The 27,075-nt window shown below is 42.6% G+C and overlaps 1 protein-coding gene across 5 annotated transcripts in view; it reads left to right on the forward strand.

Annotated features, from left to right (window-relative positions):
- The window catches only part of KCNIP1 (potassium voltage-gated channel interacting protein 1), a 371,107-nt gene that overhangs the window by 326,932 nt on the left and 17,100 nt on the right, over positions 1 to 27,075 (forward strand). For all 5 annotated transcript variants that reach the window (XM_064161627.1, XM_064161629.1, XM_064161630.1 and 2 more), the window contains exon 2: positions 24,749 to 24,873. In XM_064161627.1, coding sequence (XP_064017697.1) covers positions 24,749 to 24,873 — 125 coding nt within the window. The remainder of the gene's footprint in view (positions 1 to 24,748; positions 24,874 to 27,075) is intronic.

Raw genomic sequence — 27,075 nt, forward strand, 5'->3', positions numbered from 1 at the left:
TACTGGAGAGGGAGCTGAGTAAACTACTCTGTGAAGCAGAAGTGCTTATTGTGCTTTGTGCCGTAGTGTTTGAAGAAGTTGGATGTTGAGCTGACTTAGAAGTTTGTTAATGGTTTGAAAAGTTGCAGACCTTTGTGGTAGTGATGAATCAGCGAGCTAACTATTTTAATTAGTTATTTTACGAAGCATAACTTCAAAGGGGACTATGTGGGCAGTTTTTAAGACAGTTCCTTCTTTTTTTTTAAGATAAGCTGTTCTAGCATATTTTTAAAGAGGAGGAACTTGCATTTGGCATGTATTCTAGAGCTGCAAGACAAGAAGGTGGCTGGGAGCATGCTGCCTCAAACCTACCTGGTACAATAGCAGGACAATGGGCAAGAAGCAATATTTGATGCCATGTGATGTGTTTGTAGATGTGGATCCACATCATATTGGAGTGGAATGAAAGTTGATGCAGCCAGGTCAGAGAAGAGTTGGGGTCTGTGGGGCAGGCAGTGCCTGCAAAGCAGATGCTTGCTTGAAGGAAAAGTTTGTGTGTGCGTTACAGAAAATACATGCACTGCATTTTGTAAACTGAATGGCAGCATCATTGGAGAGGCTGTACTTGTGCAAAGCTTATTTCTGAGAGATTGTTCACGATACTCCTATAACCTGTGGAAGTCATGGCCATGGAAGTTAGCAATGTCAAGCTGCTTGTCTGATTTCAGTGTCTGTAATTGATGGGTACAGATCAAAGTGGGTACACTTAGTGAGCCTGATTTTCCATTCTCTTGGTACTTATTGTCTCTTCCCCTTCAAGCCCATTCTCAGATATATTTGGGGATGGAAGAGCAGTTTGATGGTGAGGAATTCAAGCAGGATTTTCTCCAGGTTCCATGCAGGTTTTACTTTGTTTAATGGGTAGGGTGCTTCCAAAACAATTTAATCAACCACCTGAAGGTTAATGCAGAGTTTATCAATGTAATCTGAAAGGATTTAATTTTCACGGGAAGATTATTCTTTTTCTTCTTTCAATATATCACAGCAGCAAAGTTGTGTTGTGTCAATAGATGTGAAAGATCCAGTCTAATTGTCCTTATCTACTAATCCTTAGGGGGACAGACACAATCTGCTGTGAAGCACGTCTTTGCCGATATGTTTAATTAAAATGTATTGGCACTTTCGAGACAGAAGCTGAAGATGGTTTGAATTAAAAGCTAAGTCATCTGGATGCTGAGAGATTTCATTTCCTTGCAGTGAGAGTTGTCACATAGCAGAGAGTTAGAATGGATGTCTGACTTTTGAGCTACAACTCAATGTAGCCATCCTTTGATGGGTAAAGACGAGGAGGAAGTTGTGGAATATTGCTGGAGCGGATGGAGAGCACCAGGGCAAGGGCAGGCTTTCTGAGCAAGCCATCTTTTGACACTGAATCTGTCTAAATGTCCTTTTCCAAAACTCTGCAGATGTGGCTGTGGTTCTCCATGTTTCTGAAGGGGTTGAAATGCCAGCAGGTTGTGAGGTTCGGGGTTCTTTTAGGAATTTGCATACGTCTGATCCTTCCAGCTCCCTGAGCTACTAAAGATGCCTTTAGGTTTGCAACACAGACCTTGGCAGAGTGATGTCATTTTCCTCTTCCTTTCAAACGGGCTTGTATGCCTTAGAGGCTCCTGTAACAATACACTGATCTTATTATGGTGTGTTCGGAGGCATGTACTGATGGTACAATATTGTGTTCTGTCTGCTTTAATATATCTAATGTGGTGACTTCGTCCTGCGCAGCAGGTATTGGAGTAGAGGAAGAGCTCCATCACTGAAGTAATGCTAGAATACCTTTTCTCAAATCTAGAAAGCTCAGCAAACCAGCAGAATGTATCTGCTCCAGATGCTTATGGCATTTACCTACCTTCTAATGAGGCATAGAATTTGAAATGCTGTCTGATAAGGGAAATTCAGGGTGAGGCTTAAAAAGATGTGGGTGCTAGTTCCTGTCTGGCTGCTGTCCTGCTGAGTGACTTGCCATGAAGTCAGTCCCCTCAGTGAGGTCTGCATAATGAAGATGAAATTCTAATGCAGCCTCTTTGTGTGCTGAAAGTGTTTAGGAAATTATTTGTCTGAAACCACAATAGAGCTTACTTCAGTTTTCTTCTCAACCTGTTCTCAAGGTACAATACTTACAATAATCCAACTGGAAGTCATCATCTATTTTTCACCAGTAAAGTTTTCTCAGAGCACTGTTTACAGCCTGCTTCTTTCCCTTGCACATGCAATTTTACAGAAGAAGCAGTAAAAAGGATTGTATCTATGCAATACTTGAAAGTACAGTACTTTTCAGACAGAAGCTCTTTCCTGTTGTGTCAGATATGTTTTTACATTATATATAGAACTGCAAGATCTGGGCTCTTGTCATGGAATTGAAACATAATGGCATGAGCTTCAGTAAGGCCAAATGCCAGGTCCTGCACTTGTGCCACAACAGTCCCAAGCAATGCTACAGGCCTGGGGAAGTGTGGCTGGAAAGGTGCCTAACAGAAAGGGACCTGGGAGTTGCAATATACAAACAACTCAATACAAGCAAGCAGTGTGCCCAGGTGGCAAAGAAAGCCAATGGCATCCTAGCTTGGATTAGAAATGCTGTGTCCAGCAGGGACAGGGAGGTGATTGTTCCCTTGTATTTGGCTTTGGTGAGGCCACACCTCGAGTATTGTGTTTAGTTTTGGGCACCTCATTACAAGTGGGACGTTTTGGTGCTGGAGTGAGTGCAGAGGAGGTCAAAGAAGCTGGGGAAATCTCATAAGGAGTGACTGAGGGAGCTGGGGATTTCACCAACCCTGAAACTGTACCTCCTTCAGAATTAAAGCAAAGCAGGCTGCACCACCAGTACCATGATAAACGTTCCCAGGTAGTTGACATTGTAGCAAATGGATTCTGTCTGCAAGGCTCTGCACTTGCAGGCTGCAGAATCATAGTCAGAGTCATAGAGTGGTTTGGGACAGAAGGGATGTCCAAAAGTCATCTAGTGTAACCCTCTGCAGTCAGCAGAGACATCCTCCACTAGATCGGGTTGCTCAGAGCCTTGTCCAGCCTGACTTCGAATATCCCCAGTGGGGATGAGCCCTCAACCTCCTCTCTGGCCAACCTGTTCCGGTTGCTCTGCTCTCTCTGTACCACAAAAATGGCCAGTTTCTGTTATGAGAGGAGCTAGAGAGCATCAGTTGGGGTAGTGCTGCTCATAACTAGACACTGTGTAGGAAAGTTTGGACAAAGCTCTCCAACTACTTCTCTAAAATTCTGCAACTTTCTCAACCATAAACCTTCCTGCTGATTACTGGGACAGAGTCTCCTGGTGAACAGCAAAAAAAGACACATAATTTGCCTTATAGAAAGTGTAAGCAGTGGAGCAGGTTTTGCTACCCTCACTTCCAGTATTGTGAAGACCACAGTGCACAGCACCATTTTTCCTGTTAGGAGCTGTAGAAGGTGCAAGAATACAGAAGTATCTGACTTAGGCATAAATACAGCCTTTGAGTGCTGATAATCAAAGTTGCTAAGCATGAAATGTTTTTGACTAACAAGAAATCTTGGAGGAAATATTTGGCTTAGTTTTGTGTCTCATGATATTTCATCGTACGGTTTGCAGGTGTTCTCAGCACTTCTAATGAAATCTCTAGAGCCTGTATTTTGTTTTTCAGCCTTTTAGATTCTGGGAGAAAATGTCTAACCAAAACAGCTATAGATGAGGTTTGTCCCTTTCCTACTGTTCTGCTTTTGACAAACTGTAGCGGTTCATACTGGTACTGCAAGATAGGTTCAGGCTCTTGCTGCCAGTAGTCACATCTGGGATGCTCAATGGAGTAAATGCAAATGTCTAATATTAACTATAATACAGAATTAGCAAATAAAATGCAGCTTACCTTGAAGAACGTTGGAATTCAGGCTGCCCGTGGTGATTAATGGATGTCATTTGCAGCAATAATTACTGTCCCGTCTGACACCTAATCATTGTGCTGTGCTGTAGTGTCATGTGCCAGCATTCATCACAACATACTGATCTGTACATCTCTTTTAGCAAGCACACCTGTACCTGGAACACTTTGCTTCCAGCTTTATCAGCTGGGATGTTGCTGAAGTTCCTGTACAGAGTCCTTACTTCATTTTTTACTCCTCTGCTGTGAACCTCAAGAGTTTTCCATAGGAAAGGAGTGAAGGGGACAGACTACTCAGGCATAAAAATAGAGAAACATGTAAGGTTCTGCCTGGTGACTTTGGGTAGTAATTCATAACTCAGCTGTACAGATACATTTCAAGTTTGGCAGCTTATCTTTCTGTCTTAAAAAGTGATCCTGTAACACAAAGCTCTGTCTAGCTGCTGAATAGCCAAGCCAGAAACCAGCAGTTTGAGTCCAAGAATACTAATAGTGTATTCTGGCTGTTGTGAACATACTGTGACCTGAATTGTACAGATTAAAAAGGTCAAGTTGAACAACCTTGTGCCAGGGTTTCCTTGCTCCTCAAGACCACATAGCAGACTGAGCACAGTGCAGCTGCACAGCTGAATCTGCCTGCAGAGCCTTTCAGACCAGGCAAAGCAAAGGTATGAGCTTACAGACACCTACCATTCACCATCAGTTCAGCAGCTGAAACAAAGATTTTTTTTCCTTAATCAAGTGCAGAAGTTTTTCTTATGTACCTGAGTCTTGAGTGCTGTAGATCTTTCTAAAATGTTGTATAATCACATAGTTGTTGCACTGCCTTCCACTGCAGGTATGTTAGTTACACCAAAGCTGCTCACCAAATGCTAAGTTCAGCTGGCCAAGGCACCCACAAAAAGTAAATACAGCCAGGTAACATCCACAAAAACTACATATGTGGAGAACAAAATAAAGATGAGAAGAAAGCTTGTATTTCATTTATGTATAAGAGTTTAGCTGGAAAAAAACAGACAATATTTTGTGATTTATGAAATTTCTTTTTCCTCTTGCTTCTACCCCTTTCTTTTTGGTATTTTTTAAGTGGTATTATGAGGCTCTTTAAACCAGTTTCATCACAGTTAATTCCCCCTCTCCTCAGGCAGCTGCAGCTTTATGTACCAAATTTTTATTATACCCAGAAGCTCTCTGCCTGCTAATAAATAATAGTGGTAAATTTTTCTATGAAATAAATGTAGTTTCTCCTTGCAGCAGAAAGAAAAATAAGTCTTCCCCCACACCATGCATCTTCAAATTACAGTCATTAACTAGTGTGAAAACAGCATTCATTTTAAAGAGACGTGGCCAGGTTAAAGACTCAAATTCTTTGACTTGCACCATTAATGATAACTTATATCATCATTACACACAAGGTGCTTGGAATCTTGTAAACAGGGGATTTTAAACCATTTTTAATACCATCGGCAAAGGCCAGCCAGTTGTGCTCTTTGCTCCTGTCCCCGGAGCAAGCCCCTGTGAGCAGCATCAGACTCTCTATTGTTCCACTGAGAGCAGGTGAGCAGTCCCAAATCTATTTCTGCAGCCCTGGCAGGGATTTACCTTATCTGCAGTGGGAGGGAGGGAAGGAGAGGCATTACGGTGCAAGAACAAGAAGAGTGTGACCTGAGGCTGATAATCCCAACTCTCTAAAAGCCTAGCTGGGTTTTGAGGATGCATCCCTGAATCAGCCCCAAGGGCAATCTTGGAGATGGCTTGGCTGTGGTGTGCTGTTAAAGCTTGCTCCCCCTTTTCACTGATTTGCCCAGTTATCAAGGACACACTGCTGTTAAAGTCTCAAAACAGGAGTTGTGCCCCAGCTTCACAATTAGCTGCTGAACCTCTTCTGGCTGAAGCATCACTTGTCCAAACACTAAGCTGTGTGTTCCTGATTGTGTCTGTTTTCAAATCCTTGCAGGAACCACACGAGAGCTACTCTAACATACCATGTTTTGAAATCCAGAATAATTTCCATTGGCTTGAATAAATTTACAGTTGTAAAGGGAGACATTCTTCTGGTTGAAGAACATCCCTGAGAATATCAGGGTAAGGCTGCTTTCCTTGAAGAAATTGAGTTAGAGGCATTCATAATTGGAAAGGGATAGCTATTTAAATAGTCAGTATAAATGGGGCATAATTAACATTACCTTAATCCCTCTCCCATGATTCTTAAATCCACACATGGGAACCTTGAATTGAAGATGCATGTCCAAATGTATCTTAATTAAGTCCTAATTAATTTAACTACTTAAACAGTTAATCTTATCTCTCTTAAAAGGAGGTTTCACACAGTGCAAAGAGTAAAACATTTAATTTGTCCCTATTATGTCCACCACAACAGTTCTGTACCAGTCCATGTTTCCACTCAGCAGCAGGACTGGGGAATGAAGCAGCTGCTTGTGGTGGCTGCTGATGCTGAGGGGCTGTGGCTGTACCCACAGCTCTGAGCTCCACACAAGGCTGTGGCAGTGCCATGCATATGCAGTAGGTGCTCTGACAGCGTGTGGGAGGAGGAGTTTGGCAGAAAGAGTAGAAGAGAAAGGTGAAGCTGCAGATCCATCACTAAGGCTGGGAGGGGCAGTTGTGCAGGGGCTTCCTTTACGTGTCTTTGTACTTGAAAAACTCTGACTCTTCCTTGTGCTGTTATTCTGTAATTATACCAAAGCATTGTTACATTTCTTGTAGATTGTTAAAAGCATTCAGAAAGGGGAGTTTTCCTTCTCTATTCTTCATGTCATCCAGTTAAAATATTTCAAGCTATATATTTCTTCATCTCTAAAGTAAATAGGAGTCAGCACTTGCACAAACAATTCAGGCTGTCTGAGATAGATGTTAGATCATAAGTTTCCACTAGCACACAGTTGTGTGGTTACCTCTTTCCTTTCTTGGTGGTCCTGCAGCATCTTGATGTCAGAGCCCAGAACAAAAGGGAAAGAGCCAAAGGGCTCACCTGCCTGAGCAGCTTTTCACTTAATACTGAGATGAGCGTTCCCATGCTTCTTGCACCTTCTCCTCTGTTAGTGTTGTGCTCATACAGCCTAGTTTGGACTTGCTGCTCATCTTATGTTGCTGGCATTTCAGACAAAACATTCTAATCTGAGTTATGTTTGCACTGGTTTTATAATTCCCTCTCTTTTTAAATAACTGTTCTTAGCAATGCTCTCCTGCCTTTGTTTCACTCTCTTGTGTGGGCTACTCTCTGACTTCCTTGAAACAGAAAGGAAGAATCAGGATTATGAAATGTAGTATATTCAAATATTTTCCTGGCTTCTTTAAACCCAAGTCCCTGGTAAGAGCTGATAAGCACATGTGAGTGGCATTTGCTCCAAGTGACTGGTTTCCAAATCTTGCTCATATTGCCAGCTGTTTCCAAGTACTCCTGGGCACTGCATCTCCTCATCCTGGTTGCACATCTGTGTTGCTAAATGAAAGTAATCAGAATCAGCATGAAAATTTAATAAGATGGCTCTGGCATTGGTCATGTTCTCAGTTGTGTATTTGTTTTCTGCCTATGGAAGTCCTTAACCATTGTCAACCAGAACAGCTCCAGTGTTTACAGGCACCAATGTTTATTAACCTCAGATCTCTCTGGTGGTATTCTGAAAACAGACCACATCTCTGGATTTGCTGGAGAAAGCCTAGAAAGTTATAAGCCTCATGGCCTTCCTCTTCTAGTCTGAAAAGGAATGTTTCAGAAGCAGAAAGACTTTTAGGCAATTTAGTGATCTGTAACAATGTGTGTGGCTGGTTTGGGGGTTTATAGGGTTACTTACTGTTAGGTACCAATGTGTCTAGTCTTTTGCCCCTGTCCTCTGATTTTTATGCTTCCAAGTTGGACATAGACACCCACATGAGGAGTTTTTACAGCTCAATACTGTGCCTGCCTTTCTGTTATGGCTCTAACAAGGGTGCAACCGGCTAATGGCAGAGACAGAAGGGATCTCTTCTCTCTAAACCACTTCATGGGTACCTACAGAGTTTCAACAGGCCATTGTGGACTGCCAAGCAAAGGGAAGGAGAGCTGAACACCTGACTGAAGGAAAGGCTTATCTGGAAAAGGTTTGCATCCCTGAGTGCTACCTCTTAATGAAGAGTGTTGGCTCCTAAAAATAAATCACTTCTTAGTAATTCTTAGTAAAGCTTCACTCTCCTTCCTAAGGAAGATGCTTTAACTGAATTGCAAAATTCCTAATGCTTATAACTGGACCCAAATGCTCCAGTGAGATTTGCTCTGCCCCCATATTCAATGGGAAGCTGTTTGCTGTACCCACAGTAGTGGATTAAGGAGGCATTGCGGAGCAGCCCAGCATGTATTTGCCATCCTTGGGAGGAATTGGGGTGTGATGCTGCTCTAAATCCCTTCCTCTCTGTAGAGCAGTTCAGAGCTGGTTTAAACAAGTAGCAGCCTGCTCTCAGCCTGGAGAGTGCCTGTGCCACTCTTAGGAGGAAGAAGAAGAGGGTTAGGGGAGGGGAGAAGATCAACTGAGAAGGCAGGGAAGGAATAGCAGCCAAGCAAACTGACTCAAACAGCTGCTCTTGGGAGTGCCACCATGGGCCAGGTATGACCCTGGTGCTTTAAAGGGCAAAAGGTTTCCTTGTAAGGAAATAAAATATCTGTTAAGTGTCCTGAAACAAATTATTGCTTTCACAGTGGTGTTTTACTCCAAAGAATCTGCTGTGCTGCATGGGGTTTTCTCATTTTTTTAAATTAGCATCAGAGGCTGACATTTATTTGGATGCAGAGTCTCAGTGAGCTGCCCTCAGTCCTGGGCAGTGGCACATCTGTAAACGCAGTACCTGATTTATAGCTGTGTGCATTCAGGATGCTGAAGCACAATTACACATGTGGCTGAAGAATTTGAATGAGTACAGCAGTGCTAAAGCAGCTCTGCTTCAGGGTCAGGAAGAAATGCTGCCTCTGTTTGAAGAGGCACTGATGGCAAAAGGGTGTTTGGGCAGTGCCCATTTACAGTGGTATTCTGAAGACCACTTCTTGTTCAGCTTCTTAACCAAAAATCAGGACACTGGAGGTGGTTTGGGTTTTCTTTTTCTGTGAACAAGAAGTCCAGGCGTTATTAGTTGTTTCCATGTGTTGCCTGAGATTGTTGTCCAAGATCTGGGTGATCAGATCCACTGAGATGCTTTAGGTGCAGGCACTACCCTCCAACCACATCTCTAGAGAAACACAACCTATGCCCACTGCCAGCTCCATTCTGGAGCTGGATCCCAGATTTGGTGCTGTCAGCTCCCTGCAGCTGGGTACTGTGTGCTTTGCCCTCATACATGGGCAAACACATTTCAGCACTTTTGCTCATATCCTCTTGGAAAATCTGTATTGGGACAATATTTTTAGAGTTGTTTCTTCTGCACAAGTAGAGCTTAGTCAGTGCTTATCTTCTGCTTAATCACACTTCACATTTTGTTCGACTTAAACACTAGTTTTCTGACATGGAAAGAAAAAAAAAATCTTTTGAGTGATCCTGTCTCAGCTTGGTGGGATCTGTAATATACTTATTCAGTAGCAGTGTTTCACTTTTCAGTTTTGCCTGGACCAGACAAATTGTACTTTTTCTATTCTTTGCATGGGTGCATTGTCACACCGTGGTAGTGAGCGGCCCTGTCTACTATCATAGGAGGAAAGTTGCTCTCCACTTCTCCTGCCTGATATAGTTACACAGCAAATTCTTTTTTAAGCATTGCTTTTGCCAAATAGGGTTAAATGTATTTAATAATAAACACTTTTTTTTCCTCCCCTTTCTTTTTAATATATGTGAGCAAACCCACAAATTTTCATCTTGAGAAAAAGAAATCCCTCTGGTTCTGTTAAAGCAAATACCAAAGCACCCAACAGAACAAAATAAAACCCAAAATAAAACCCCAAACAAAACAAAACCAAAGGGAAGAAAAAGAGCTGCTTGTAAAAAAAATTGAAACTGAAGGCCAAAGCAGAAATAGTGAATCATGTGGAGTTTCTGTTGTGCAGAATTCCAGTGTGTCTAGCTGTATCTGTTACATCTTTGCTTGTTCACTGTGTAGTTCTTCAGTAATGAAGTGAAACTTCATGCAGAAGTAACTCAACAGAGAGACAATCTTCTCAGAGTCTCTGCACTGTAAATGAACTGAGATGAACTGACCACAAATGTGCTGCAAGTGGAGATGACTTCTGCCTGTATTGCAATGAAATGTGAACATTTGTCAGAAGGGAGATTTGAAAGCTTTTCCAAAAGGAAGGTTTCTAAATCACAGAACTTCCATTTTGTGGAAAATAAGGGAGGGTTTAAAGTATCTTCCCATTCTGGAACATAGTCTTTAGAAGAGTGATCCTTCCCACAATTCCAGACAGCTTCAGTGTCCTGTTTGGGAGCTCAGCACCTGTTCCTGCACTCAAGGAAGGCTCAGACACAGGGACCTTCAGCCTGTACTGACACGTTTATGGCTGTGGGGCACCTATCAGGCAGCAGCAGCAGCCTGCTGCAGCATCTGGCCCGTAGTGGTCCCAGTGTGCCTGGGCTGTCCTCGTTTGGAGGCTGCAGTTAGACACTCCCAGCAGCAGCCTGCAGTTCTAGAGCAGAGGCACGGCTCTGGAAGGCCCAAAGAGGCTGCTGCTGAGAAGATAATGCACACACACATACACACATTCTCCATCTCCAAGTGACAAGTCCTAGCCCAGAACAAAGAAATCTGAAGTGAGGATGCAGCTTTGTGGTTGCCTGCAATCGTGGTCTTAAACACTGTATACGTGATTGAGAGCGTTTGTTGTAAGGGGTTTGTGTTGTTGAAGTTGTGCTTGTCCTTTCACCATTGTTTATTTACCTTCACCTTCCAAATGTCTGTTCTGCAGCCAGTGCCAGGAGTATGGAGTCCCACTTGTTCAAAATCTCACATCTGAGGACAAAAAAAACTTAGGTTTTAACTACAGTGTACATCTATCTGAATGCCCAACTATAAAGTGCTGTTTTCCCCATAATAAGCCAAGCTCAACCTTGAATTAGACATTAAATTAATTATTCTTCCTGATAGTTTGATTCCCCCACATTATATATTCATTGATTATTGTTCTTCCAAAAGCCTTTCTCAAACTCGGAGCTAGAGCAAACCAACATTGATGGAAATCAGCGCAGTAATAAATCTGGGAGTTGGAGTGTCTGATTTGCTTTTCAATGAGGAAGAAAAACCCCAAACTACTGGCAGCAATAGTTCTTCTCAGAGAGAATAAGTCCATTTATAATGTGTTGTCTTGGCTCATCAGAGGTTTTGTGATGAATAGCCTAGTCCATAAAATAGAAACATTTCCATTGCTTCATTTATAATTCAGATGTCTCCTATGACTGTTTAATTTATTAACTGCCCTCTGAGGACTTTCTGATAACTTTTTTTCTGTTAAAGCATCACAGCTTCATGTATTCTCATGGCTTTCCTTTCTCTTGCTGCTTTGGAATTGGGATCTTGCCATGGTCATGGCTCAGCCTGCATTTCCCAGGCTGAGTGACTCACTTTTAAAACCAGGGGCTCGATGCCACTTTTTGGAGGAGTTTGCTGCCTCCATATCATTTATTTGCACACTCTGCACCTTACCAAAGCATGTGTAGGAGACATCTGCAACTTAATTTATTGTTTCCCAAGCAGTAATTACTGCTCTAAACTTTAGTAAACTAAATTCTAGTGCTATGTTTCAGCTGTTAGATTAGTGCTGTGGATAGCCGTGGCAGGATTTTCTGCCAGGCTGGTTACCCATCAATAAGAAACGAGTCTTCTGCACAAGTGATGGTGGTCAGGGTGTGGGGCTCTGTGCCCCTCACTGGAGGCTGGGGATGCCCCTCTGCTGCTGCCTGTCAGGGCAAAGGGGTGTTTCACGGCAGTTAGCCAGGCAGTAAGCTTTCGGGAAGTAGTACTGCGTGAACATTTTTCTATTTTCTGCTCTTCATCTCTGCCCAGAACCAATTTTAACCAATGGCTTTTACCATCAGATTTTGTCCTGTGCTCAGGTGTGCCTATGGGTATCTCACGGTGGCCTGAGCTCTGTCCCAGGTTCTCTGTGTGACTGACAAATTTTCCTGACAGAGGGACAGATGTAAAACCAAATACTCATGAGCTAGAGGTGCCCAAGCATGCCACAACCTTGACACCAGGAGAAGCTTCTCTCCTCCCCTCTAACTATTCTTGACATGTGAGGAGAGTGCTCGTCCTGCAGTGTGTCTTGCTGAGATGACAAACGTCTGGTGTAAGAGCTGACCCTCACCATGTTGCAGCACTGAAGAGTCTTTTTCCGTGTGTGTGTGCTCCTTTACATATAGTGCCTGTGCTCACAGCTGAGCCACCTGCAGAAAAAGACGTCCGAGGAGATGGTCTTGGGTTTTATGTGGGAATGAGCACATTTCTTGTTAGACTCTGCCTAGAGCTGTGTCCAAACTAACACACATCTGAGGGACTGCAAGCTATGTACCCATCTGTGGAACTAAGATTGTATGTGCCTGGAGGAGACAGCCTTTAATACTCTAGCCAAACACACACAAGAGAATTCTTCTCAGTGGTGACTGCATCTCAGCTTGAGCTGTCTTTTGGGCAGAGATGTTTGAAGCTGAATCGAAGCGACACTAACTGCATTCATAATTTCTTATTAACAGAGTAAAACAGAAAGTGTAGCCAGGTTCCATGGCCTGTAAAATGTGTCTTTTGCAGGAAATGTTTTTGTTTAACAAACCATACCACAGTTATTCAACTAGTTAAAAAGTTAGCAGGTAAATATCTGCCATTTGCATTTCTTAGCAGCTGGGGATTGCTGTGTTACCAAATGGCAATTAAAGATCTTGCTTCAGTGCTGAGTGATGTACTGTGCTTCTTACAAAGCACTATGACACCAAGAGCATGCTTCTCACTTTCCAGTGTGGTCAGTAGAACTTGAAGCTTGATTTGTGGTGTAAATGGCTGTGTTGTGACAATGAGAGGAAATGGGACTTTTTAGGCAGTAAGGAGCAACGCTGAGAAATTAAATGTGCTGCTTGTGAGACTGATCAAAAGGAAGACTGAGGTGTACACCAAAATATAGGCTGCTCAGACTGAGGGGCTCTTTGTGCAAGCTGGGAGGTGTCTGCTTATGCAGGGGCCATGTCCAGCTGGATATTACTGATTCATAGTTGCTCAGAAATTGCATTATTTCCTTGGCCAGAGAGTAATCCATAACCTGTGGGGTTTTGGTGGGGGAAGAAATAAAAATCCTAAGACTCTTCTTGGAAGTGTGTTTTAGGAAGAGGTTTTGCAAGTGGTGGCAACACCGCTGTAGTTTCTCTCATTTGTGCAGTTCATTATGTTAAGCACACATAAGCATATGAATTTGGGATGCTTATTAAGAAATTTTCTGTGGAGCGCATTGAAAAGTGACTTTTTTTTTCAAAACGGAGTAGTTCAGTGCTAAATACAAAAATACAGGCTGGGAACCCAGAACTCTTAGCTGGTATTTGAATAATGGGGAAGGGAATTAATTTTCAGCTGAACTCTTGCAAGCTGGCTCTGTGAAGGTTTTCACATAATGAAGAAAAACTTATTGTTACAAGAAGCTTTTTTTCTATTACTCTTTAAGGGCTTTTCTCCCTATCTCTGTAAAGAGGCAAAGAAAATATTATTTATCTACAGTAGAAACTTCTGATAACCCACAGGGTTACCCAATACAGAGAAAGAACTCATCTTTCTCATTTTTTGCAGCATGCCTATTGTCTTCCCCCTGTGCTATCTGTTAATCATCTCTGATGCACCTTCATCTTTTCAAGCCCAGTATTTATATTGGGACCTCTCCGTGTGCTGTAGCTCTTTCCATTAATTGATTTCACCCTCACTAACTCAGGACACTATTATCATGCTTTCTCTAATGACTACATTTACATTTCTTTGTTCTCACCGAGGGAAGTTAGTTTGCAGCTAGTGTTAGAATGCAAATTGAGATCCATCCTTAGTAGACCTGAAGTGGGATGGGGTTTTTAATGCTGTCCTTAGGTTACCCAGTAAAGCAGAGTTTTCCTGGCAGCAGGAGATTTTATGGCTTCAGCAGAGATTCAAGGCCTGTTTAAGCAACTGCTTGTGCCCTTTATTGCAAACCTGTCTTGGTGGATCAAGAAGGTTCAAAATCAAGTGTTTATTCTGCATGTGGCAGACTGGAGGTCTTATTATTTTTATTTGCTTTCATCAAAGCTCCTGGTATGCACTGCTGTCTCTAGCGTGAGTAGGGGGCTGGGTATGCTGTTTAAATCCATGGTTGGCTGTCAGCATTTTGCTCCTGAGACCAGCCTCTCTTGGAGGTATTCTTGAAGTTTCAGTTCTGTAGGGGAAAGTATGGAGGTACCTGTAGTCATTAATGTGTGAGTGCAGTATCTGCCTTTAGTCGTTCAGGATTCACTTCTGCTATCCATCTCCTCGGTATCTTCATTGCTCTTGCACAGCAACTGGAGCACCTATTGTGTTTCTTCTTGTGTTTCTTTCTTGGGTTTTTTCCTTTTAGTTGTTCCTCTCTCAGGCAGAGGATAGCTGAGCCAGTTAGCAGGGGCCAACCTGTGTGTCTGACCACGCATTTTCTTGTGTTCCTGATGCTGGTGGGAAGCCAGGTGCTAATATTTACTTCTGCTACTTTTGTCTACAGCCAGATACTTTATTACACTCTCTAATGGAGTGTATATTCTTTCAGTTCCTGCACCAGTTCAAAATCCAATCCTAAAGACATTTTCATTTCACCCAGTTACACATCTGCCAAGAGCAAGCTGAAAGTAAAAAGCTCTGAAAGAAAGTAATGAAGGAGGTCTAAGCCTTCAAACAGTTTAATGCTGTTGCAATTAAGCCTTCTTCTCAGATATACCAGATGGAATTCATTCTCACTTCTAAACATGCATAGTGTTTGTTGTTTGTTAGTTAATGGGAAAGTATTAAACATGAAACCAGGTGGAGTCATTGATGTTTCTTGGGCAGCAGCAACAGAAAGTGAGATACTGTGGAGTCAAAGGCATGGTTTGGGCAGCTGGAGGCACACACCCCATGGAAATGAAGGAAATAGATGGCAGATGGTTGAGGGAAGGACCTGTCCGGGTTGGATGCAAGGCCAAGAAGCCACAGGCAGTAATACTCTGACCAAAACTCTTGTACCTTTTGCAGGTTCTTGCAAGTGATGCTGTGTACCCAGTTCCCTAGCAAAGACAATCTGATGTTATGAGAAGCTATAGACAATAGCTTGTTTAATTTTTTAACTTTTAACTTAATTTTCTAATGAAATTTTCTCCCAGGGAGAATGGAGGATGGCACAAAATGACCATGCTGCAAGTGAAGTATCTGCAAAGAGCACTAGCTAAGAGTCTTCCAGACCACCTGGCCCTTCTAATCACTTCTTACTAATTGCCACCCTTACTAATCACTTCTTTATTTCTACAGCTGTCAAAAAGCAAACTTGTGGAGAGGAAGGCAGTGGCCATGGACCCCTCTTGTTGCACCTCATCAGACTTCAGAAATTGCATGCAAAGTCCTCCTTATGCCTTCTCAGAGTTGCTGGGATGACTGCTGCCTTGCTGTCTTGCTGCATGCATGGATGCTTGCATGAGTGCCTGACTGCATGTATGCTTTCCTTCATGCACTGCCTGGAGTTTGATGGTCATACAGGGGACAGCAAGCTCTGCTGTCTCTGCTTTTGTGCCCCTTGCGTTAAGGGAAAGAGACAATTCAGGGGGAAAAGGTAAAATACACCTAGAAAAAATCCTACAGCCTCTGTGAAAGGGGACCCTATGGCACTTAGAGAACACATCCAGGGTCGCCTTAAGACTAAGCAAAGACAAAGCTGTGTGTGGTTGTCACTTCCTTTTTGTAAAATTCTGTTCTTACTTTCTCCTAGACCCTGCCCGATGGTTTTACGTGTATCAGAGAGGTAAAATTTAAACCAGTTTGACTCTGTTGGTCATATAATTTTTGTAGCAAAAGCTTTCTTAAGCTAGGAAACAAGTTGTCCATGGTTGAGTTTATTCTCAATTACAATGTTGTCAGCAAAGAAAATCAAAGGTGCTTGAAAATTACCCAGTTCCTAGGTAAGGCTGCAGCTGGGGAGCAGTCAAGTCCTCTCTGATGAAGGCAGTCCCATCTTGCACTCAACCTCCAAGCCCTTCTGTGTGAAGTGCTTTATCATGATGAGCTAAGTCAAGCACTTGGCAGGTCAGATGCTCTCCATGTAACGTTTTGAGATGGTGTTAGTGGGAATTTCCCAGAAGTCATCAGAGGGAATTGACTTTGTAACCTCTCCAGTGAGTGCTTTTTGCAAATCCACCTTTGAACAGCTGCTTGGAGAAGAGCACTTGTCCCAGAAGCACATTTTCTGTGGTAAAACACACAGGAGCTTTCAGTGGTTTTGACAAGTTGCTTCCCATATGAATATTGCTACAGATAGCTGGGAATGTGCAAGGAAAACTGAAAAACCAGTGCTGTCCCAGGTAAAGTCCAGTGCAGTGGAAACACACTCCATTGCTTCTATCTTGGGAATCACCACAGCAAAGCAGTTTCTAATGATGAGGCTTCATACAGTGTCTGCAGAAACATGCATAGTCAAACCTGTCATTGTGTAGTTCGTGTTCAGATCACTGTGCCTGGACTGACTTACATGCCGGAGGGACCTTCTGGGAGGGATCCATGGCCTCTGATTATTCCTGCACCACCTCTTTCAGAGTGTAACCTCGTTCTAGCTTCCTCTGTACTGCTACGAAACTAGTTAGGGGAGTAGAGAGGCAGAGGAAAGTGTTTCTATATGGCATTTTGCATAGACCATTGCAAGAATTCGAAATGGCTGGTGTTTCATGCAGCTTTTCTCTGCAGCTGGTGGCTTTGCAGGTTCATACAGGCAGAACAACTGTGCTGTGTTTGACTCTCTAGTGAATCCTGTGTTGCTGATTTAGCGGTGAAATGGAGTAAAAAAACCACTTCAGGAAGAGGGAGCGGGCAAGTAAGGACACATCAACAGTTCCTTGTATGTTTCATTGGCTGGAGAGATCCCTTTGGTTTGAAAATCAGCCTCTTCAACCAGGCAAAATAACATTAATAATAATAATTTATTAATAAAGGACTGCTCCACTTTAATTAGATGTGTTTAATATTTGATAGATCAGTAGGTATCTTAGTGCCATTTTATTGATGTTTCCCATGAGCAGATTTTATTGAACCCTTTTTTAGGATTCATAGATGAGCAACAGACATGCTTTTGAGTGGTAGCTCAGCTCTCAGTATGCCATCCTAGACTTTTCGGTCTGCAGATATTTGCCATATGGGGTGGCTTGAAGTCTAACACTTGAATTTTTCTCTTGATGGATGCACCTGAAACTGCACAAGAACATTTTGACTGTCCCCACTAGTGGAGCTGTATTTGGGAGCTGCCTTTGCCCCCAGAATCTGGAACCACAGACCTCAAAGGACTTCACAAAAGCAAGGTTCCCTACAGCTCCCTCTTACAGCAGGGTCTGCATCAGTAATGCAACTGCTGTCTGACTCCCTTCTCCCTAGCCTTCTGCCTTAATGAGTGTTTATGGACTCAGGCCCTGAGTTATTTTTCTTCATGAAATTTTCAAGTATTTGCAATTGGTTTCCCACAGGCAGGATCTATTTCCTGCGAGATCTGCCCGACCAAGGATTCTGTCTGGAGATTAATTTCAAAGACGTCACGGATAAACTAGAGTTAATTATTTTCTTCAGGTCCTCGCTCCTAAAATATAGCTAATGTTTTTTTAATAAAAATAAGATGCAGTCTAATAATTCTTGCACATAATTTAATCCCCTTCTGCTGTATTTGTAAAATTACCCATTTCATCTAATGCTTGTCAGAGTTACAATTAACATAGGGCACATTAGCTGCATTTCACATCTTGACTTCTTCCTTTAACAAAAAGTGAATTTATTATAAGCAACACATTTTCAAAACTCTCCCATTAGCCATGGAGCCTGGCATTACTGTTCCACCTTGCAGCCTTTGGAAGCAGGGGACAGGGCTATTTGCATTTTTATTAAACCATCATTTACACCCTCCCTTTAAACTGTGGTTGAGGCCTTGGGTTGTCCTTGGCCACTCTAACAATGTCATGAGGCGTGGCTATTTCTCACTTGCCAGGCAGGTAGGATGGAGGGCTGCAAATGCTCCAGTGTTTTAGGTGGCTGCCCTGGGAAAGGTGTTTCATGTTCCTTTTGTTTCACAAGGGAGTCTGGCCCAGCAAAACAAACCCTGTGCTTTTGTGCAAGGTGCTTCTTTGTGCAGAGCAGCTACCAATGAGAGGAAGCAGGAGCAGGTAAATATGTGAGCTCAATGGCTGTTCCACAGCAGAGCCCAGAAAGCAGCTGAAAACAACACACAACTTTCACAGAATGCTAGAGGTTGGAAGGGACCTACAGAGATCATTGAGTCCAACCCCCTCCTGCAAAGCAGGATGACCTAGGGCTGATCATACAGGAAGGAGTCCAAGCAAGTTTTGAAGATCTCTAGAGAAGGAGACTCCATAACCCCTCTGGCATTGTCTGTAGCCAGTGTAATCTGTTCCACTTGTGAGAAAATGATTGCTGGATCTGAGTAATATTGAGTAGGCATTTTTGTATGGAAAAAGGTCACTGAAGAGATTAGTAGAAGATGTGCTGTCAACAGAGCAGTTTAGGACTTGACTCCTGTGCTGCCAGCAGCACACCACCTGTCCTGTGCTACCGGCAGCTACCCAGGTCTCTGCACATTTAGAACTGTGTCTCAGTTCACTTAGGTGTCTTGGATGTGCATTACCTTACAGAATAAACCAGGTCAGAAAAGACCTCTAGGATTATCAAATCCAACCTATTACCTAACCCTTCTAGTTAACTAATTACCTGTGCATGTTTAAGATAAATTGACAATGAAAGAGTGTTTTCCATAGCATGGTGGGCAGATGTGTCTGTGTCCAGTGGAACAGAAAGACCTGGAAGAGTGAAATATTGGAGTGGGTTGTTTTCCTTCCAAACCAAGAGATTTCTTGTCTTTGCAACGGGAACCCATCTGCCTGGTTCTGTAATGGACAGCAATAGTCAGCTGTGGTGAGAAGTCTCTTTTCCTCAATGAAGAAACAATTTTGTCCATAGGCATGTAGATGTACTAGACAGCTCTTAACATAAATAGCCTTAAATTACACCAGATTATCACTTGGGGGAATGCAAATTCTGTTCAGCAAAGTTTACAGCAGTGAAACACAGAGCCATTTCCAGGCAGTCCAAGTCTGGAAATCTTCGAATTCTACAGCTAAGAAAAGGTGAAATTAGAACAAATACACAAGGAGGTGTGAGCCAAACCTTGTTAAGTAATTTCCAAAGTGTGTTCAGTTAAAATATTGATTTGCTCTAATGAAAATTTATTCTTTGTTCTTGAGCAAGCAGCAGAGAAATTAAATACAATATCTTTCATTAGCAACAATCCATAAAATATGCATGTACTGGCAAGGCTGTCAGGATTATTTGTCTTTGTAAAGTGAAGCACTGTTTGTTTTGTCTGATGCACAGGACATGCCTGTCCTATGTGCTAAGCCAACAGAGATGGTATTTTGCATAAAAGTGTAGAATGAAGTTATTGTTGCAACCCGGACTTACTTTGGTGTAAGATTGGCAGGTGCTTTCACCAAACCCAGAGCTCATATTAAATCAGCCATAAAAACATGGCCAGAGACAAATTTTGAATCAGCAATCACTACTTCCCCTTCCTCCAGTTTGAAACACAGTGCCAGAAAGGCATGTCCTGCACTAGCTGCACGGTCCAGGCTACCTTCAGCCTAGGACACAACTCCCTGCATCCATCTGGTGTGAACAGGATTTATCCAGGGATGATTTCAGCAAGTGCTGGAGCTACCAAAACAAAATAATAAATTATCAGTTACCGGTCCCTGCAAGCAGAGAAACCTCCTGCTTCAGTTACTGAGTCCATCTCATTGGTAAGCACAGATAACCCAACAACAACAAAAAAACATGCTTTGATATCCAGGATCATCAATTCGGATCCATTTGCTAAGGTTCAAGCTCTCACAAGCTGTGCGCTACCCAGACCTCAAGGTGAGTGTCTCCACTGAGCCAGGCAGGGGCTTATTTACAGCACACAGATGGATGCTATAAGCAGCAGTGGCTGGTCGAGTGTCACCTGAGCTGAGAAGGTGACCACAAAGACCCCCTGTAGTGTCTGTAGTCAGGTCCTAAGTCTATTCACAGACTTGCGAATTGAAAAAGAAATTAACTTTAAACCGGTGACATCCTTGTTTCTTTCCCACACTCAAATCTCTTGGGACGTTCAGCAAGCTATAAAGAAGGCAAACTGAGGAGGAACATGGTATTAGATAAAATATCTTAACATCCTGCTTTCTTAATGAAGCTGTACATTTGCCTGTGCAGCTATCTGTGTGTGCTCTGCTTACGCTCACCACAGTAAACTGAGCTTTGGTTTAATAAAACTGCGGTTGTTACAAACGCAGGAGCTCATCTTTCATACAATGACATCCCTGAAGAGCTGGGAGGGACTGAGCCAGCGTGATAATGAAAATGTAAATAAGAGGAAATACAATCTCCATGACAAAAGGCAAAGGCAGCTGAGGAAGAGACTGTCTCATTTTTTGCCACGGAAGTGACTGTGATTAATTTATGGAGAATCAGCAAATGGAAGAGAAAGGTTTAAAAGGGCTGACTTGAGAGAAAACACCAAAAGGAAACAAATAATGACCAAACCGAAAATGTGTCCAGAGAAGGGCGACAAAGCTGGTGAAAGGCTTGGAACACAAACCCTATGAGAAGAGGCTGAGGGAGCTGGGGTTGTTTAGCCTGCAGAAGAGGAGGCTCAGGGGTGACCTCACTGCTGTCTGCAACTACCTGAAGGGAAGCTGTAGCCAGGTGGGGGTTGGTCTCTTCTCCCAGGCAATCAGCAATAGTACAAGGGGACACAGTCTCAAGTTGTGCCAGGGGAGGTATAAGCTGGATGTTAGGAGGAAGTTCTTCACAGAGTGATTTGCCATTGGAATGGGCTGCCCAGGGAGGTGGTGGAGTTGCCATCACTGGAGGTGTTGAAGCAAAGACTGGATGAGGCACTTAATAACAAGATCTATTTGACTGGCTAGGGCTGGGCACTAGGTTGGACTGGATGATCTTGGAGGTCTCTTCCAACTTGGTTGATTCTATGATCTTTGTGAGTGGAGTTGGAAATAACATCCACAGAAGAGCAGTTTGTGTTGTTTTGCTCCAGGTTCCCCTTCCTCTGAGGTCTGAAGTATGGCCACCAGGGACTTTAACAGAGGAGAGAGAAAGGATGAGCAGAGGTTAAAGGGAAATCCATGGATACGGGATAATAACTGAGGAAAGATTAAATGCAAGTGTCTGACAAACATAAGGGAGGTGACACTTGATCTGTGAGACCTATTAGTGTGAAGTAGGTACTCCTAAAGTAAGTTTTATCTTTTAAAATAGATAGCATGAAACACCTCTTGGTGTTTCATGGAAAACAGCTCTTTGTTGGCAAGTGACAGATAAAATAGCCTAATATGATTGTCCTGTATTTATTTCTGGCAGCGAGGCTCCAATAAATGCCCAGGACTGCTTTGTTCCACTGAAGCAACAATTGTCACAATTTTAGAGTGTATTTACTGGAGAATTGTTGGTCTGGTGTCATTTTGAGTGCATCCTTGACTAGATCTGAAGCTTCACAAGGGTTTTTTTTGGCTAAGTTTCAACACATTTCCCTCGGGAAAAGAAAAGGAAGGAGATGAAAGGATTAACCCACAGGGAAGCATCAGATCCTCTTCAGAGGTAGAGATTGATGCTGGTTCTGGAATAGACAACGGAAGGAAAAAATAGAGCGTCCCTTTGAAAGGGATGGGTTTTTCATAATTTCCTTTCTGCAGTTTGTTCTAAAGCAAAGAGCCACATTTCTCAACGTGGGAAATGGAATCAAGTCCACAACAATAATCTGGTTTATTTTTAACTCAGAAATATCTGTCCCGTGGGACCTAAGCTCACAAACTGATAGTTGGAAAAAGCTGTTTTTGCAGGAAAAGCTGAAGATGAGTTGTGTTCTCTTCAAATAATGATTCATTGAATGAGGCCAGTATTGTCAAAAGACCATATATTACTATTAAATTAACCAAGTAATCTTGTATTCAAGGGTATTTTGAAAAAAATAATTGCAAGGTGCTAGTTTTGAGTATGTCCTTACAAATGACATCCAGATCAGACACAGAGGTAGAGGGAGGGTTTGGGCTGTAATGCTATAGATTATTTTTTTCAAAGCTGTCTCAGAGCTATAGAGGAAGTTTTCCATGGGCAAGACCTCTTCTATAATAACTTGGTTATTAGAATGCTACAGCAAAATCCAGTAAGTGTTTGGGGAAACTGGCTCCTTAAGAAAATGGGAGTATAGATGGCAAAGAAAATGCTTACCAAAAAAATAGTCATATCAAAATGCTTCTCCAAAGTGTGATTTTTCTCAGCTAGACTTTTCCTACCTCTGTAGAAACCCTGTCAACCACCACACTGTAGAAGTATAAGTAAAACCAAGTGTGAGACTAATCCAACAGGCTGGCTTCCCTCATTAGCCTCACCACTTACATGAGGTTACAGAGATTCTTTTCCTACCTCTGTTGAGGGATGTAACAACCACATTTCCAGTATGGATTACATTGGCTAGACTCCTGAGAAGGTTTAGAGTGACTCAATTTCTGGAGCCTCTATTACAAGAGAGATATGGATGCACAGGAGAGGGTCCAAAGAAGAGCTGTGAGGATGACCAGAGCACCTCTCCTATGAGGAGACACTAAGGAAGTTGGGGCTGGTCAGTTTGGAGAGGAGAAGTCTCTGAGGTGACCTTATTGTGATCTTTCAGTGTCTGTGATTCAATTTGTAGGAAACTTAAGTGGTTTTTAACTGAGCAGAGAAAGGATCAGAGTCTAACTTGCTTACATAGAATGCTTGTCTCCCTGGGAAAAACCCAATGCCTGTGGAGGTCTGTGCAAACTGCCTACTGCGCTGGGGGGCAGCAGGGAAATGCAGGAAGAGTCTAGGGTTGTGTGCATTTTGTAAAGGGTTTTAGGTAACTTATGACCAAGCAAAGGCAAGCACAAACTTATTTCCTATGCAATGGATGGATTAGTGACAAGGCTCCCTAACCTGGTTCCTTTTATATGGATTTCCTCTCCTTTTTTCAACCACTCATTCCCTTTCACTCATTTTAAGGAATTTCTTCCCTACATTTTTCTCTCTACAGCTCCATTTGCATTTCTTTATTTTGTGATGTGTTCTTTTCCAAAGAAATTGTTTCTCCCTCCCCCCCCTTATTTCACATTATCTTTTCTTTTTCCTGTAGCAGGCATCTTTTTCCATCTTCTTTATTCAAATAGGAGCCATCATTTCTTGACTTCATGTCCCTTCACGTGGAGAAGGTGTCTCATTTGGGCTTCTTCTGGCCACTTGTCAATGTTCAACGTTTAATTTTCTGCATCATAATCAGTTGTGATATTCTTCTCCTGTTCCGTACTATGGCAACTCTCTTATCTTTATTTCCTTCTGTGTCAGGGACCTTGAGTACAGTATTTAGGTGTGGATTTTCTCTGCTCATGCCCCACAAGTGAGGATTAGGAGGATGACTGAATTCACCCATATTTCAAGATGATTTCTTAACAGCAATGTTAATTAACCTTTATCACTCACTGATGTGTGTCATCCCTTAACAATTTCCTGTATACATACAGAATTAATTAACTTACCTTAATTAACTAAATATCTTCAGTCTGTTCTTTCACTGAGCCTGCCTGCTTTCTCCTTATTCAAAGTGATCCCATTTCCTCACACATTTTTCATTAAATCTTTGTTTTTCAGTAGGAATTCTGCTATATTACACTTAAGTCAAATAACCTAAAGCATTTTAGGGGGCATAAATTGTGTGGTTTTGATAACAAGGAGAGTTAGCTTCTATGCCTAGCCATTTAGGGATGTAGTCGGAATTTTCCTGTCAGATGAAACCTGCATCTAGCCCTTGGAGTTCAGAGAATCTCCTGCATGCACACCTAAGGATTTGTGTATAGTCAAGCACAACCTGTGTTGCTGGGGGAAATGGACTTGACAGCTAAAAGCACGCAGCAGTAAAGAGGTGAGATGACAGCAACACAGGATGTGGTATGTCGTGAGAGGGTTTCTTCTTTGTGGGTGAACGTTCTCTTGAATAAAATGCACATAAGTATTTTTTCCTTTCTTATTTGTTTCCCAAAACATGTCCATGCAAATGTAGGCTGGAATCATTCCAGACCTACAGCTGCAGACACCATTTGAATTTCTTCTAGCATTGAAGTGACTTTCAGTGTCTCTCTAGCAGGTATTTCTGTTAGCACACATAGGAGTTTCCCTCACTGTTTACCCTTGGTATAATGCTACTGTCTAACGTGCTGAATCATGTCTGCTTTTACTTGTTCTTGCACAGCTTTCTGTGAAGCTGGGCCTCTGAAAGGTCTATTTCTCCACAGTGTTTCAATATTTAGACAAGAAAGATCTGGTATTGCTTTGTGGAGCAACTTGTCTGCTGCCTGCCCTTCTGTTCTCAACACCAGTTTCAGCTTTGTGAATGGGGAGCTAATTGGCAGCCCAGGAAGAAACATGAGCTATTGCCTTACTCATACAGCTTTTCTTTTGCTTTCAAGAGTTTGCAAACACTTACACAGATCAGTTCTGTTGATGACTTTTTCTTTGTTGCTCTTGAAGTCCAGTCTGCCCTATCCATCATGTTAATAGAGCAAAGGCAGCAACCAAAATAAATATTTCCCTGTCTTCTCTTTCAGATAAAATTGAAGATGAATTAGAAATGACTACAGTGTGCCATAGACCCGAAGGGCTCGAACAGCTTGAAGCACAAACCAATTTCACTAAAAGAGAACTTCAAGTGCTTTACAGAGGATTTAAAAACGTAAGAACAATAGTGCATTCAGCAGAGCCTAGTGCCTATGTCTCCACCAGCCTCCACTGCTCAGCTGCATTTTGTATCATTCCCCTGCTGAACATTAGTAGTGTTGTGCTACATATCCCCTACCACAGCAAAACTAGCGCAATCTGCCTCTCCATCAAATATTCATGACACCATAATCTGCCAAAAACTGGTTTGGATGAATATTCAGCACATAGTATTCTCATTAAATTTGGTCTCCAACTGTTGGTAAGCACACTGCAATTTCCTCAACCATGCCAGTACTTCAGGATAACTTGAAAATGTTTGCATGGTTACTTCTTTAACTCTCCCTGTTGGTTCCTCATGCCCAAATGTGGCCTGCCCAGGATGTTGGGGGTTTTATCCTTTCTCTAGGTGGAAAAATCTTGCTCTGGTAGGATCTTACTAGAGCATGTTAGGACTATGAGGTCCTGCGTAAGTAAGGAATAAGGCTGGAATAGCAGGAGTCAAAAAGAAATAAAAAGTAAACAAGTATTAAGGCTGAGGAGATAAGAGAGGCTACAGATGAAAGCAGGAAACATGCCCATTGGCATGGCAGCATGCACAGAACAGTGCCATGCTCCTCACAAACCACATAAAGTCCCTTCTAGCAGAGAATCTGTGACTCTGTGAGCTTCAGCCTCTAGGTCACCTGCTGCCTCTTAGGGACTCAGCATAATAAATAGAAATAGATAGGGAATTTTGAGGCTACATGGAGCAGATGTTTTATGGACCTTGAAAAATGAATACTCATTACATGGTTGCCTGAGGGTCTGGATTTAGTCACCCAGGTGGTTCATGCCAACTGATGTTTTCATGATGATTAATAGATCAGTATTAAGCTGGCTCAATAAACACAGTGTGCTTTTTAAGCCATCTTGCAAGACAGCTCCAGCATTTCATCTCCTGTCACAGTAAAATGCTGGAATTTCTTGGAAGAGAACATCAAGGCTATTGGGTAAAAAGCTGCCAAAGGAAAGCTGAGCTACCTTAAATACAGGTGGTGCTGAAGGAAAACCTGCTGGAAAGGCCTTTGATAGCTTCTTGACATTTGATTGACAATGGATTCTTGAAGTTTGATTGACTCACTTCTCCAATGTATACTTGACCTCTCCAGGGAGCCTGGGGATTTCATCCTTTCTTTCACCACACTCTTAAGCAGCTCAAGGCACGGCTCAGCTTTCTGTGTTTTTCTGTTTGCTGCATGTGTTGTATTTGTACAACCTTTATGGCTTTCAGGATATCATTTCATGTGTGAAGTTTTGTAACCACTGAAGACTGATACTCTGAAACTTCTCTGTGCTTTGGGCAGTCAGCAAGAAATCATACAGCGTCTGAGACAGAGCAAGACAGTTTAATGCGCAGTGTAATGTGACATGACTGCCGACAGTGGGAGACTAAGCTCAGAGAGCCCTTAATCACTGTGTTTGGCCAAGATCTCTGAAATGCCTCCTGCATTGCTGTGTTTGGTGGGAACCCTGTGTGGGAGAGCACCGCTCCATGCAGAGAGAAGGAGCTGGCTCTGCCAGCAGCTCCAAAGCAGAACAGAGAGGCAGCATCTCTGGGCAGATCTAACCTGCTCCCTCCTGGTGTTGCTGTTCCTTTGCAGTACAGAGGCATTACTTCCCAGGGCAAGAATGATAGATGAGGTCATTTAACTTGTGACCTAAATCCTTTCCTAAGATCTCACCAAAGGTCTTGATATTAATTTGCAGTGCTGCAAGATCTTGTTTTGCATCAGGTTGTTAGGATAAAGCTGTCTGCTGCTCTCCAGCTGCTGTGCACACAACGTACATGAAGCTTTAATATTTAAGGTTTCAGCTGCAATGACAGGGCAGCCTTAGCATTTGTAGCCTGTAAATCATCATTTCAATGGGATGAGTAATGATGCACAGCAGGCAAGCTGTGACCCTATTTGCTATTGTACCAAATGTGTGCTTTTGGGGATGATGTTATAGTGCCATCTGGAGACTCAAAATCCCTGTGGGAATACACTCGATTTCCTCTCTCTGGCTGCTTCTTACTGCTTGTGCCCGGTGGTTGCCCAGGTCCTGTTTAGTCAGGAGGCCACACGTGGCTCATTACAGAGCCATTTGCATGCCTGTAGTGGACATGGAGTGAAGGAAGCCCTGCTTAGCACAGCTACAGTCACCAGAGCTAGGGGTTTTCTGCTCACGAACATGA

The sequence above is a fragment of the Pogoniulus pusillus genome, chromosome 22, assembly GCF_015220805.1.
Source record: "Pogoniulus pusillus isolate bPogPus1 chromosome 22, bPogPus1.pri, whole genome shotgun sequence".
NCBI lineage: Eukaryota > Metazoa > Chordata > Aves > Piciformes > Lybiidae > Pogoniulus > Pogoniulus pusillus.